This window comes from Patiria miniata, unplaced genomic scaffold (genome assembly GCF_015706575.1).
Source record: "Patiria miniata isolate m_02_andy unplaced genomic scaffold, ASM1570657v1 HiC_scaffold_17, whole genome shotgun sequence".
NCBI lineage: Eukaryota > Metazoa > Echinodermata > Asteroidea > Valvatida > Asterinidae > Patiria > Patiria miniata.
The window spans coordinates 7534524-7548559 of NW_024037055.1; the positions used below are offsets into that span (position 1 = coordinate 7534524).

The window sequence follows — 14036 nt, forward strand, 5'->3', positions numbered from 1 at the left end:
TTATTTTCGTCATTTACGTTTTTAGGCTGGCTCCGCGGTTTAGATATCCTGGTGTAATAGATTTTGAGCATGATGGAGTTAGGTACAAGATTAAGATAAGGCGATTCAATTCTACACTAGAGGGCGCTATTCAATGGTCCCTAATTGGGGGCGTGTCCTAGTTTCCCTGTTGTTTCCACATTTGAACTGATCACTTCTTTCTGCTTTTGTTTAGCTCTTGTGCTTTTTCATTCAGAAAACATCGTTATCGATGCGAAGACACTACGCCCAAAAATCCCACAGGTAAGCCCCAACCCATCTAACAAACTCCACCCTCTTACAAACCCCACCCCTAGCGATAGATTTGACTGTAGAGGGCGGCATTATCTAAAATGGATGCGCCCACGTCGGCGGATATGACGGATCTTGCGCTGTTCTAACTTCTAAAGTTCTATAAATTACCGAAGATTTATCGTCATTCATATTTATTAATCAAGCAAACGCTGACCATCATCTCGTATATCTAACATCAATGGACCAAAGAAATTTGGATAACATCATTTTCAGTCACGGACAGTCGATAAATAGAGGTAACTATTTTGTAAAGAAAACTTACACTTTACACTTGTCTTGCTTTTTGTTGTGGCCAATTTACTGGACTACCTTCGTAAATAAAGGCCACACTTCCACCATGTACAAAAACAAGTCGAACTTTGTCAAATTTTGATTTTCACATTTAGGCTTAGTTTTTAGTTTATTTTTGCTTTACAAGCATACTCACCCTGCTCACCCTCTTTATATGCTAATTAGAAATTAACATGTCTATTTTTCGTGAAATTTCCAGATTCGTTTGCACACGTTTGGAAATCAAAACTTCAACTGTTCAACATGCAATTTCACGAAAATTAGACATCTGAAGAAGGCAGCACTTTCTGATTAGCCTATCAAGAGGGCTTTAATAGCCCTAACAGTCCTGAATCCTCCAATTTCAATACGATTTTGCACACCCCCTAGGGAGTTAGGGTTAAGGAATATGAGTGGAGGCCGTGTATGGAATTCTTTCCATCGGGTTTCAGACTTATTTCCAACAAAGTCTCATTTAAAATGCACTTTCAGTTTCATACAGACGTGACATGCATGACAGATGTACATAAAACTAAAAGGCATAATAAAAGTAGGTCGTTGTCTGATTATTTATAAACTTTTGTACTAGACCGGAACTTTCATTTCAACTTTCAAGTAAAATCATGAAGATTTTTTTCGTTTTGAAGAACCTGTAATAACGCTGACTGAGAAATATTTTCACCTCGCGTTGATCAGAGGTCACGCAAAGTTGCCTCCACCTAGTAGAAGGCCTATTTGTCTTTAATACTAAAATTTCAAATTGTTTACTTATTTTTTTTGTTTTTATTGTTGCAAATATTTCAAGTACAGAAACAAGTCACCTCAGTCTCACAATGATGCTTAAAGGTACTGATTGATTGTTGATTTATTTTGTTATTGAATTCATTTTTGTTTCCCCTCCCTATTCATGCCAGATGGAACATCCCCCGCTTTTCCCAGACTGGAGGGAGATGGGAAAGAAAATGCCACCAGCTCCAGTGAACCCGCTGGAATAGCAACAGCGACTCCCCGCCTCACTCGTCCAGCCTTCTTTGACGGTAAAAATCGCAACTCCACCGATGTGGCCCTGGTGGAACGGAATCGTCAGCGAGATGTCAGGCCCCAAAGCCCATCACCTCTCGGGGGCACTTCAGTCTTTGGAAATGGACGGCAGGACGTCTGCGCCAAGCTGGAAGAAGCCATCAAAGAAAATGAAAAGTTGAAGGAACAAGTATCAAAGTTGGAGGTCGAGATGAGAGGATTAAAGGATGAGAAGGCAGAGATGGTGTCAGAAGCGGCCGTTCAAAATCAGGTGGGTGTAAAACATTGGCGGATCCGGAGGCGGGGGGGGCATACCCCCCCCCCCCCCAATCAGAGGAGCGAAGACTTCTTTTTGTCTTTAATTTTCAGGAAATATATTGAAATGTTGGGTATATCCCTCACAAGCCATCAGCTACACACACCATGTAGTGTCAATATTACTTTTATTATATACTTAATCCCCTTCCCCTTTATGAAAAAAAAAACTTGAGCCCTCTTTCCCCCTCTCTCCCCCCCCCCCCCCCCCAAAAAAAGTGGTTCTGGATCCACCCTTGGTGTAGAAAGAACACATGATACAGTAGAGTAGTACAGTAATCAGGCATGCAACTTTCCTCTGATCCGCTGATTTCTTTGTTTTTTACTTCTCGTTAATGCCATTACAAATTGAAAAACACTGTACAAAGTCTGGTGTGGTTTGGAGTTTCCTCGTTTTTTTCCTCTAAATTTCCAGTTGCATGCCTGAGCAATATAATCTGAACAGTCACAGACAGTCACAAAAATCAGTCCTCTTCCCCTGCCATGCCTTCATACGTAGGCTAGTCACCAACAGTCGGATCTTATTTCCATCAAGTACCGTGACTAGTCAAATTGCATCAACAGACAAAAGCAAGTAACTGGCAGGTACAGCTGGCTTATCAATCACCTCCAGTCAAAGCATAGCTGTATCGAATTACATAAACAGTCACAGCCAGTCAATCCTGCTTTACGTAGGCTGGGAGCTCTTAACTATTAAAAGCAGTCACTTGATTGATTTTGATCACTGCGATAGCTGTCTTGAATCGTATCAATACTCGGAGATATAAACAATCTCCTGTCCCCTCTATGATCAGATTAATTAACTCTCAGTAGTTGTGGATTTTAGGTGTTCATATACATGTACATGTAATTGTTCCTCCTATCTTATTCTATTTTCATTACTCAGATTTTATCTGTAATGTTAGTCACTGTTATTGTTTTTATCTGTTCAAGCTTTACTGTTTATATGTATGTAATGCTTAGCAGTCATTGTAAATATAGATTATTACTGTAAACCAAATATTTTTAGTCCTTGGACTTTTTCTTTGGTCACCATCTTTTTTAACAATAAAACTGAAGTGAATGAATGAATGAATGAATGAATGAATTCATTATTGGAATTGGATAGTATAGTACATTGTATTAACCAAAATACTACAATGGTTCACATGTACCTCCATGCTCCTTACTCTACCATTTGTTATCATTGCAAACCCAATACTCCACAGGTCAATAAAGACCTGAAAAAGCTTCTAGTTGCGTCAATGGGGGCGGACCTACAGGCCCAGTTGGAGCACCTGTCTACTGAGCGCGCTCAGCTCGGCCAAGACCTGGAGAACACAATCGCGACGCTAGCGGAGGAGCGCGAAACGCTGGAGAGAGTCAACATCCAGTGTGATGTGTGGAGGAGTAAATTCCTAGGCAGCAGGTACAATACAATCTAAGACGTTGGGAGCTGGTCCCATTATTACAATGTTCCTGTTGTGTCCCGTTGCAGTCGGCCACCATGGACTCTTTTAGTCTTGTCACAGTACACAAATCGCGGTGTTGACACCGGGTTGGCCCAGGGTTGAAACATGCGGCATTTCACACTTGAAAATGTTTAAAGCTATAGTCCATCATTTGCAGCCATCCGAAAAGTAACTAGTGTAATTATTGTTGAAAAACATACTTGGTTGAAAGATAGTAAGGGGACTAAACTCTTTCTGGCAAGATGTCATTTTGAAGTAATCAACGAAGGAAGGCCTTTCCAACGGTGCGTCTTAAGACGCACCGTAGGAAAATTTAAATTCGTAGTTCGTTTTGTTATTCGGCAAAGGGCGCGCAAGCATTGGCACGACGCACATGCGCGCGCGGTTGCTATTCGTCGGATCAGTGCGCGACATCGCGTATAGCTGCAATCGGCTCAGTGAGAACGCGTCTCGGACGCTGAATTCAGGCCCAATTCAAAACATGATTCAGCAACTTTTGATTTGAAATTGAGATCCTAGAATGCTGTTTTTCTCGGAGTATACAGCTGAAGCTGAGCTGAAACTTCATCAGGTTAGTTGTTCAGTATCCTTCAGTAGATTTTGAACACTTTTGTTGCTTCAAACGAACAAAATGCACAAATTACAAATGATGGACTATATCTTTAACCCTGCGTCAACCCTGCGATTGATTTCTCCCCGGGTTGAACTCAACTCTGCTCCAGACCAGGGTTGAGATTTTCACCATGGTTCCAAACAGTAGTGACCGAGCGAAATAAGCTTAGTTTGCATAGAAAAAGTGTGGTGTTGAACACGGTGTTCAAAAATCAAACACTCAACCCGGGGTGGCACTGGGTTCACCCAGGGTTGAGTTCAACCCAGGTTGAGAGGCTCTAGTGTGAAAAGCGAGACTCTGGGGCCTTGGAATCTTTGACCGGTTGTTATCTTTTTTACACTGGACAGGCTTCCAACTGTTGCAGGTGGTTGCGTTTGGCAGGGTTCCAGGCAAACTTCCCTGGGGAGTTAGGGTTTGAAGAATAAATCTTCTTTCTTGACACCCTCACAGACTACAGGTGGATGAAGCCGTTTCCTCACGCACCCGTCTAGACATGGTTCTCCAAGAAGCCTGCTTTGCTCTCCGAAAGATCCTGGAGGAACGAGACGAAATCAGATCGCACATGATGCACACCCAAAGGTTGGTTCAAGTCCAGAAAAAAAACATGAACAAATCAACAGACATATCCTGTTGATATTTGCATTTTGCGGAGGAAATCACATTTGGGACAGTGGACATTAACTGACCATTCACCATGTTTGTCTAAAGTGCAAGTAACCCTTCATCAGTAATTGTGCTGTAAAAATTCACACACACACCGTCGTGTTCACACCGTCGATCATGGACGTCCTATTGTCCCTCTTTGTTGGTACGCTAACATTTTAGGAACACCTCCCATATATTTTGTACACTCATCAATTGAGGACCTTCGGGGATTGTGGACCCTATTGTCCTCTATTGTTCAACGTCCCCTATTGAATGCAGAAACAAACTCACATACCAGGCCTACCTTTAATACATACCTAGTGTGGACATTCCTTTGTCCTTGTGTAGTTAAGAAAAAAAACGGAGAAAAAAACTTATTTCACTCGCAGTGTCAATACTCTTTCAACCCAATTTTTTTGTCATGATTTCCTTGAGTGATCCTCTTCATTTTGTGACAGATAACCCTAACCCAAAAAATGCCTCTAATCCTGTTTTCCAGAGAGGGGGAAACCTTGTGTGGACCTGGCTTAGTCCACAGAAGGTTCACACAACCTGCATCGTGTGGAGCTGTTTTGTTTGCAGGTCCACACAAAGATGGCAAGGTTGGCACAAATAGAGCTCACCAGTCCTGGCATTTTGTGATGTTGGAAGAGGTTTAACACTGAAGCCTCTGCCTGCTGAATTGTTCAAACCCCCTGGTGGAATTCGAATGATCCGAGAGGGTTAGGGTGGATCTTTTGGTAGAGGGCTCCCTGAATATCGAAAACCCAGCTACTGTGCAGTAAACCAATGCTTCGCTCTTTCTCCTTCAACAATCTCTCGCAGGTTGCTCCACTACCTCTCCAATGCCTTGCAGCGATCTCACAGTCTCTCAGAAGAAGCCAAGACATCAAGTAACGTCCTCACCTTGGCCTTACTCAACGAACAGGTGTCCTCCATGATCTCCAAGCACCTGCTGGGGGACGTGGGCCACTCGCAGCCCAAGACCACCTCACAGTTTGACTTTGTGGAGTGGACATCCGCAGAAATGCTTGCAAAAGATGTGAGTCCAAAAAATAAATAATGCAGCTTGACCTAACAGTAACTACCTTCCCCTTTGGCTAGCCTAAACCAGACTTCTCATATGTCAGCATCCTGGTATTCCCAGGCTGTTTTCAGTCAAAACAGTCAATGTAAAATACATTTCAAGGCTTTCTAGTTTGGGGATATTTTCTGCGAGAGGCATCCAGAGGCAAGAGGAGGATGACCTGCACCGACGTCCTGAAGAGAGACACAGCAGTCCCCACGACTGACGACCTGAGCTCCTGCATGGAGCACCGATCCAACTAGAGGGAGAGAATCAGAGGGGCCCATGCTGCTCGAGGACTGCCCCCAGCCACGACCTGAAGAATCTATGTTCTTGCAGATAAATAGGTTAACCATTGGGTGGCATGGGTGGCTTGTGCGTAAAGCGCTCGCCTCTCACCAAGGTGACCACGGTTCAAATCCTGGCCGCGGATCGCATGTGAGTAGAGTTGTGCGTTGGTTCTCTCCTGTGCCACGAGGGTTTTTCTCCGGGCCCTCCGGTTTTCCTCCCTCCGGAAAAATCAAACACCTTCGATCTCAGGCTGTGCTCCTTGGTCATATATGGGTCGATGTGGCCGGCAGCCATAGGCGCCTTTACGTGCCAGCGGCCCAACCACGTTGTAGCCGCGTCCTTCGCAATTCAGCATACCAGCTGCGAGTAAGGATGATTAGCCTCCCAAATTATTATTATTATTATTATTATTATTATTAATTACTTAAATATTTTGTTTTGTTTCAGATTCTGTTAAACCGAGAACCAGCCCTGAAGCTTGAGCGAATGCACACGTTACCATCGTCAGCATCAACCGCATATATACCCCCATCATCTTCATCATTGCCAGCAGCATCAGGACCTGTACCAAAGACTAACGTAGCACAGCGCTTCCATCCACAGACCAAGTATGAAAACCTGACCATCAACTGCTGCAAATACTGCACCGGAGACATCAAACTTGTCTAACGTGCCAGTTTGGCCGTTCTTGTATCTTGCCTTGATGAATACTGCACCAACACCCCTTCTCAGGGGTCACACGGGCAGGGTATACATATCCTTCCTGCCAGAAACACTGGGGCGAACCCCTTCTCTTAGCGATAAGCGTTACTGGGTTCTTTTAGGTGCGTTAGGCCTAATACAACACACGGGACCTACGGCTTTGCGTCCCATCCGAAGGACGAAGCAAGAATGGTTATGTGCCTTGCTTAAGGGCACAAGTGTCCACGCCTGGGCTCGAACCCACGTCACTGTTGCCTCTGAAACACCAGAACATGAGTCCGGTGCTCTTAACCACTAGGCCATGACACTCCACGTTAACCCCAACTCTCCTTGCACTTTCTTAAGAACCCTCCTGAGTCCTCCACTGTGCAGGAACCCAATGGCACATCTGTTTGTAATTGAACTTCGAAGGGGAACACATGTATCGCTCACTCACTCACTCAGCCGTAACGACAGTGTTGGTCCGTCGCGCTGACCTCCTGTGCCCATGTTAAATAGCTTGCCTCATGTGTATTAAGTCTTGTGTAATTTAATAACAGCAGAGCTCTACCATTTCTTATTCCCGCAAGGTCCTCCAGGACCTGGTGGATTCTGAAGGATCTAAGATGGCGAGGCTTGAGACAATTTTATTCACAAAGTGCCTTTATCTTGCAAACTTCAAATCCCCCCCCAAATAAAAAAACCCAAAGTCCCTGAAAAACAAAGTTCCAAATTCTCCCTGCAGTTTGGACACATGATTTGACTTTTTTTTTAACAATGCTGTGCTCATGTTCTATCTAGAGCAAGCACGGTTTACCAGGCCCCTATTACCATGGCTCAGCTTACCGTTGGCGAAAAATCCTTGCTTACTGTAGCAGAAAATTTTGTGCTTAAATTAAGCGTATTTCTCGGGTTAGCGAGGAATTTTGGCTTCTGAGCACGCGTACATCCCGTAACTAAGGATTTGTGCTTACAGGGTTAGCACTGTTTATTTCTGCTAGCGTGGTTAGCACAAAGTGGTGATTGTAAGCACGGAATTCTGTGGTTAGCAGACCCATGACAGTGGGCCCTGTTCTTTTCAGAAAGATGCATGACTCAAAAAAAGAAAATAAGTACATGGTACTGTGGCATACTTTTCTGCCATTATTTCCCCTGAGTTTGGATCCTTCAGTGCTTGCCATACATGGCCACAGATTTGTTTGTTAAAGGGAATATATACAACATTTGCAAACATCAGAAAAAAAAACCCACATTATTATGAAATACCTCACTGGACTGTCTAAAGCATCCTGTAAAATCATGACACCTGGTGTGCTATCATTTTCCAGAAAAGCTGTACTTGTGTATCAATTTCCAAGGCTGCTCCCAATGTACCATATTTAGTTTCGGTTTCACACCTATGAATGGGTACAAGCCAGCTAGACTGGTTCCCTAACCTCACAATTCCTCGACGTCTATAACTTGCTCCGTTTCATCTTAAATGGGGTCAGGGAACCAGCCTACAGTAACATGATTGTTTTTCTTGGTTTTTCCAGTATCTACGAACCCAAAACTTCAAACAAGTCAGTGTAACAATATTTGCTATAAAATACTGACCCCCAAATCCATCCATTTCTGAAAATGAAACCAAAAGCAAATGTTGTATATTCATATTAAAATAAGTGCTACAAGTACAAGTTTACACCGAACCACTGAAACCAAAACGGAAACCACATGCGTAATCACAAGACAGTTGTGTGGCTATTTTGATTACGAACTTGACCTTTGACCCCTAATCTGTGATGATTACACCATGATGCCACGGTCTTGCAAACAAGGTCAAGTTGTTGCACACTTCTCTGCCTATCAGTAGTACAAGTTGTTGCACTTCAACCTTTGAAAGGTTTTGCCAACAATTGTGCTGTTTTCGAGTGTAATCTCGGCAGCGATGTGCAAATTTGCTGATGGGTTGCGGGAGAAAAACAAGTCATGTGACGTGACTCATATTGTCATGCATTGTCACATGCTGTGTAACGTTCATTATCCCTTGTGCAATATCCCACAACAGGCACTCGTGTTGGTACCGCAATAATCTATTTCGATCTAAAAAAGTCAATTTATTGTATTGTGATGTTAGAGTTCATGTGATTCATATGTTATTTTCATTTTCTGAAGCGAACAGCTATTGTTTTGATGATGTACATGAACAATGGAACTCAAAATAATGTACAGAGAGTTGTAGATAAACTGGATCAGTTACAACAAAATGAATTTCCTGATTCGAGATTTACATGTCAAAACAAAACAGCTGTAATAGTTGGATGATGATTCTGTATCCAAATATTACAGCTGTTTTGTTTTGACATGTAAAAGCTCAAATCAGGAAATTTATTATAAAAAGGAATTCAAAGATTGAGGAAACTCCTCATTGCCTTGGGCAAATGAGGATCGAATTTCCTCTGAATCTATGAATTCCTTTTTTTTTTTTTTTTTTTAAATTCAAGTGTTTGTCAGTATGGCAGGGAACCCCCTCCTTTGTGTTGGTCATTGTGTTACCAGAATCTCAGGAATTCTTTTGAGATATTGGGAGGGGGGGGGATGTGTTAGGTAACAATAGTGTAGAGTTTGCATAAGGATTAGGGTATTTATGGAGATGGGGGGGGGGGGTACCCCTCCGTCTCATATCGTGATGCATTCTGGACCGAAATTCTTAAATTCCTATTGTTTACCCCTTTGAAAACATCACAATCAGTGTTGAAGATAAAAACCATGCCGTCCTTATCCAGATTTAGCATATTTGTTTACAAAGCCTCAGGCCTAACCTGCATGTCATTTTTGTGCAATAAAGTTGTTCCATCTTATCTTGAGAGCTATTGATACGGTTCAATAGGTCCAACACTATTGCTGGATTCGTTCTGAACAATCAACTTCCTTTATATTTTATTTCCCTGTGCATCTACATGTACAGTGAGTGGGTGAAGAGAAATACTGTTTTCTGTTTCATACACCAGCGCCCACATTCCTTTTACGGTTTTGAAGGATTATTAATATTTTTCTTTTAATTCAAGAGTGATATTTTAGTTTGTTGACTGCAGTAGTAAGCTAGCTGTGAAAATTGTGGGACACAAGGTTAAAAGAAATTTACACAAGTACATAAAATGTTATTTTTTTTTGGGGGGGGGGGAACAGACACCTACATTTAGTCACGAGGAATGTGCGGACATATCAAAAAATAGTAAAGATTTCTGACAATAATTTTCACTTTGCATTCAAGCATTTTATAAATGGAAGTCCTAATAAAAACTGACTCCATGATGTATTCGCTTGGAATTGCAAGCGATACGTCTACACAAACCTAGTTTTGTTTTTGTTAAAGTGTTTGTGTAACTTTCGAGCCCATTAAGTGGTATATTTTGTCTCTACCGTAGTTTGATACTTCTCATTTCTGAGTTTTGTTTATCTCCTTTTGTATAATGTGACATACTGATGTAAATAATAAAATGTAATAATAATCTTCTGAGTTTTGTTTATCTCCTTGTGTATAATAAGACGTACTGATGTATATAATTAAATGAAATGGCAACAAATAAATGAGCATCTAATATTAAAATGTAATAATAATCTTCTGAGTTTTGTTTATCTCCTTGTGTATAATAAGATATACTGATGTAAATAATAAAATGTAATGGAAACAAATAAATGATCATCTTATTTTACATAAAACGTATTGGAAAATCATGGTTACTTTTTTTGGTATGATAATGTACAAGTTTTAGTGGAGAATTTGATTAAAAAAAAGTCTTATCTTCAAGTAAATTTGAATCCTCGATCCTGATTGGTCGATCCATGGCAACAACCTCACTCTGCGTATCGCGCCATTCCATACAAACACGCACGTGTAATAGAATAACCGCTGAAAAGTTTGTGTACTGCGCGCGTGTTCAATCTTTTAGTGCGTCAAGTTGGCTTGAAGAATTGTTATAATTATGTCTGTCATTAGATGTGTCTACATTCACGACATTCCTTCAATATACACAAAATGAAACTGAAAATTAAGTTTGCTGTGATAGGTAACACATAGAGCTTACATACATTTCCATCAAAATATAACCCAGAAAGAACAACAAACACAATTCAAGTAAATATTTTGTTACCAATTTTCACATTTATTGCAAAAAAAAATTTCCACAACCAATTACAGTTCCCGAAAATGCTTTTCAAGCCATTAAGACAGTGATCACTATAGAACCTCAATACAATAAGATAACGTTTTAATGCATAAGCAGACATTACAGCGAACGATATAATACACTCCTCTAAAGATGAAATAATTTATCCAGACTCCTCCGAGTGAAACAGCAATATTCGGCTTTTCTGATGTGCATTGAGTGTTTTTCTAGGAGTTCTGTTTTAGGATTTGATTTCTCTCATCTTTAATGTATACGTTAAGTTGAGTACGGTGCTGTACCTCTGTCTATTTTATTGCTTAGCTTAGAAAGACCATTCTGTGTAATAACACATCAAATTTTTAGAAAATTCCAGCTTAATCAGACAACCACAAGTAGAAGAGATTTCCAAGATGATTTCCAAGATGATCACACACACAGCCTTAAATTTAAGACACGTGAACTTGCTGCAAGTTGCAAAGATCGGACCAATCAATTAAATGTACAACCTGCACATGAACATAACATCACCTCACCAGTGTCTTTGAATTGTAGTTGATGGAGTAATTATAATACATAAGTGGGCTAACATAAAACACAATCATAACCCAGACTGGGAGAAGGCAAATCACTCTTCATCAAAACCTAGCAGCTATTTCTTTATAATACAAGCGGTATAAAATCCGTCCGAGTACTCACTGTGATTTCAGAGCAAATAATTACAGCTTTCATTAACGCAGAAAAAAAAGTTCAATTTAATATGATACCTTTGCATTATTCAACTGTTCAGGGCACTATGTGAAAATCAAATGTCAAAATGAATTGTCAACACAGAAAAATTCCAAAAGCCGCAAAACACATTCAAACAGACTTTTTTCTTTTTTTTCCATCTTGAAAGAGGCAAGTGTTACCACGGTTACAGAACAAAAGACTGTTGAATTTGGATAATCATAATTGATGGAATTATCAGTATTACCGTTAGTCCTATGACTTACCGGCTTTTGAACAATTTCAAATTGAAGCATGACTAATGAATCACAAAAACAGTGCCAACAATACCCATCACCAATTTAGATACTTGTAATAAAGAGAAGAATTCTCGGCACTAGCATACACACATAACTTCAATTTTACCCCTTACAATACATCCTCAGTTTAAATATGCATCAAGTCTTTACTCATCTCATTAGCCACAGATTAGAACAATACGTACATTCTATGTGCATATTTCGCATCTATCATGTATAAAATCTAAAGCAAGATTAAAAATAGCTGCAAATCAAAAATTACTTTTTTTTTTCCCTCAGAAGTATGTCTACCTCGTTGGATTGGGGTTAGTAAGCTTCAGTGTGGAATTAGTAAGCTTAAGATTTGTATTTAATGTATTAAACCTCCAATCCTCATATGTACATTTCAAGCATTTTAACTTCCTTTAATGTATCTGCAACAATGGGCAAAATCCTTCAAATACAAGAAAAATCAATCAATCAAGAAGATCAAATCATTTTGTTCCCCTCCCCCTTTTTTTATTACTTAAATACATTCAACTCATGAACATTTCCAGGTAATCGAACTCTCAAGTATTATCTAAAAACAATGATCTCAAATATGTATCTTTTCATCTTAATAAATGTTCTGAGTGGACCACAATGCAGTTAAATACGTCTAGGGTTATGGACAGGCCAGGGCAAATCACCAGAAGTATTCGCAACTAGCTAACCCTCTGAGCAGCGAAGTGGTGATTTTATTCTCCACATCTTCCAAATATGGGCATATTTTTTTTTCAATGGGCCAATAAGGCCAAGCTTCCATGTAATCCTCACCCCTACTATACACCACAAGCCTGTAGACTCCCATTGGCCAGACCCTACCCACTCCGGAGTAAGGAGTGTTGAAAGACAGAAGCCAAGATGGCGCCCAATGCCTTTGTGCAGTAATGGAAGATCTTAGTGGCCAACCCCTAAGTGCCACTGATCCCTTTGTGTCAACCCCTCGTGCCGCCAGGAGCCCAGACAGGTTGTAAACAATCCCTGGCCATACGAATGACCTATATCTTGTGCATGTACAGGCATGCCAGGGTTATTGACCTATAAACACATGTGGTGATTCAATTCTCCACGTGGTTCCACGGTGTGATTATTTTTGATAAGCTGCTCGGAGGGTTTTAACCGAATGAAAAACCACAAGTAGAACAATGAGTAGCATAACTACTCACGAGTACTCAAGTAATCCAGTTACTCGTGCTTCTACTCGTGCCAGGACGAGTACTTGAGTAGATGAAAAACCACAAGTAGAACAATGAGTAGCATAACTACTCACGAGTATTCGAGTAATCCAGTTACTCGTGCTTCTACTTGTGCCAGGACGAGTACTCGAGTAAATGAAAAACCACAAGTAGAACAATGAGTAGCATAACTACTCACGAGTACCCGAGTAATCCACTTACTCGTGCTTCTACTTGTGCCAGGACGAGTACTTGAGTAGATGAAAAACCACAAGTAGAGCAATGAGTAGCATAACTACTCACGAGTACTCGAGTAATCCAGTTACTCATGCTTCTACTCGTGCCAGGACGAGTACTTGAGTAGATGAAAAAACACAAGTAGAACAATGAGTAGCATAACTACTCACGAGGAATCCAGTAATCCAGTTACTCGCCCAATGGTAGCTATGGAGGGTCATTTGACTTTCTCATGTAGTAAGGATTTAACCGTTATGTCATTTTTGCCTAGAATAACATGTGAAGGAAAAGGAGTAACTTAACTAAATAATAGAAAAAATACAAACCAAGCACATGTACTTGGAATTTCAAATTTTGTAACACCATGCAAGTTAAAATACTGTAGAACTGCTTTCCATCTAAATTAATTATTTTATTTCACCCTCAAAAAAAAAAATCACAAATCAGTCTAAATATTATGAAACATCCTTATTTTAGATTCTTGCTTCTCTTTATGTTAACGTCGTTTCATTGCATTTTTTTTTTCCTTTTATAATATTCATGACTAAAATAAGTCTATGGGCGACTGTTACATCTACTGAAAGGAGAACTACATACTAAGAGCTAAAGTAAAAGGGATAACATAAAAATCATCTGTGTACATATTTTATAAAAATTAGAACATTTACAGAATCAGAGCGAGAAACTCTAGTTTCGTTGCTTATCCCCCAAAAAAAATTTCCTCAAAACATTACAAAAATATTTT

The 14036-nt window shown here is 40.4% G+C and overlaps 2 protein-coding genes across 3 annotated transcripts in view; one reads left to right on the forward strand and one right to left on the reverse strand.

Moving 5' to 3' along the window:
• LOC119723704 (lysosome-associated membrane glycoprotein 1-like) overlaps positions 1–14036 on the reverse strand; it is a 43819-nt gene that overhangs the window by 12232 nt on the left and 17551 nt on the right. The gene's annotated exons all lie outside the window — the stretch shown is intronic.
• Positions 373–7566, forward strand: LOC119723705 (golgin-45-like). The gene is made up of 6 exons (XM_038194500.1): positions 373–569; positions 1518–1894; positions 3147–3346; positions 4453–4581; positions 5473–5689; positions 6452–7566. Exons 1-6 carry the CDS (start codon positions 512–514, stop codon positions 6671–6673), a joined length of 1203 nt encoding a protein of 400 aa, XP_038050428.1. The 5' UTR covers positions 373–511; the 3' UTR covers positions 6674–7566.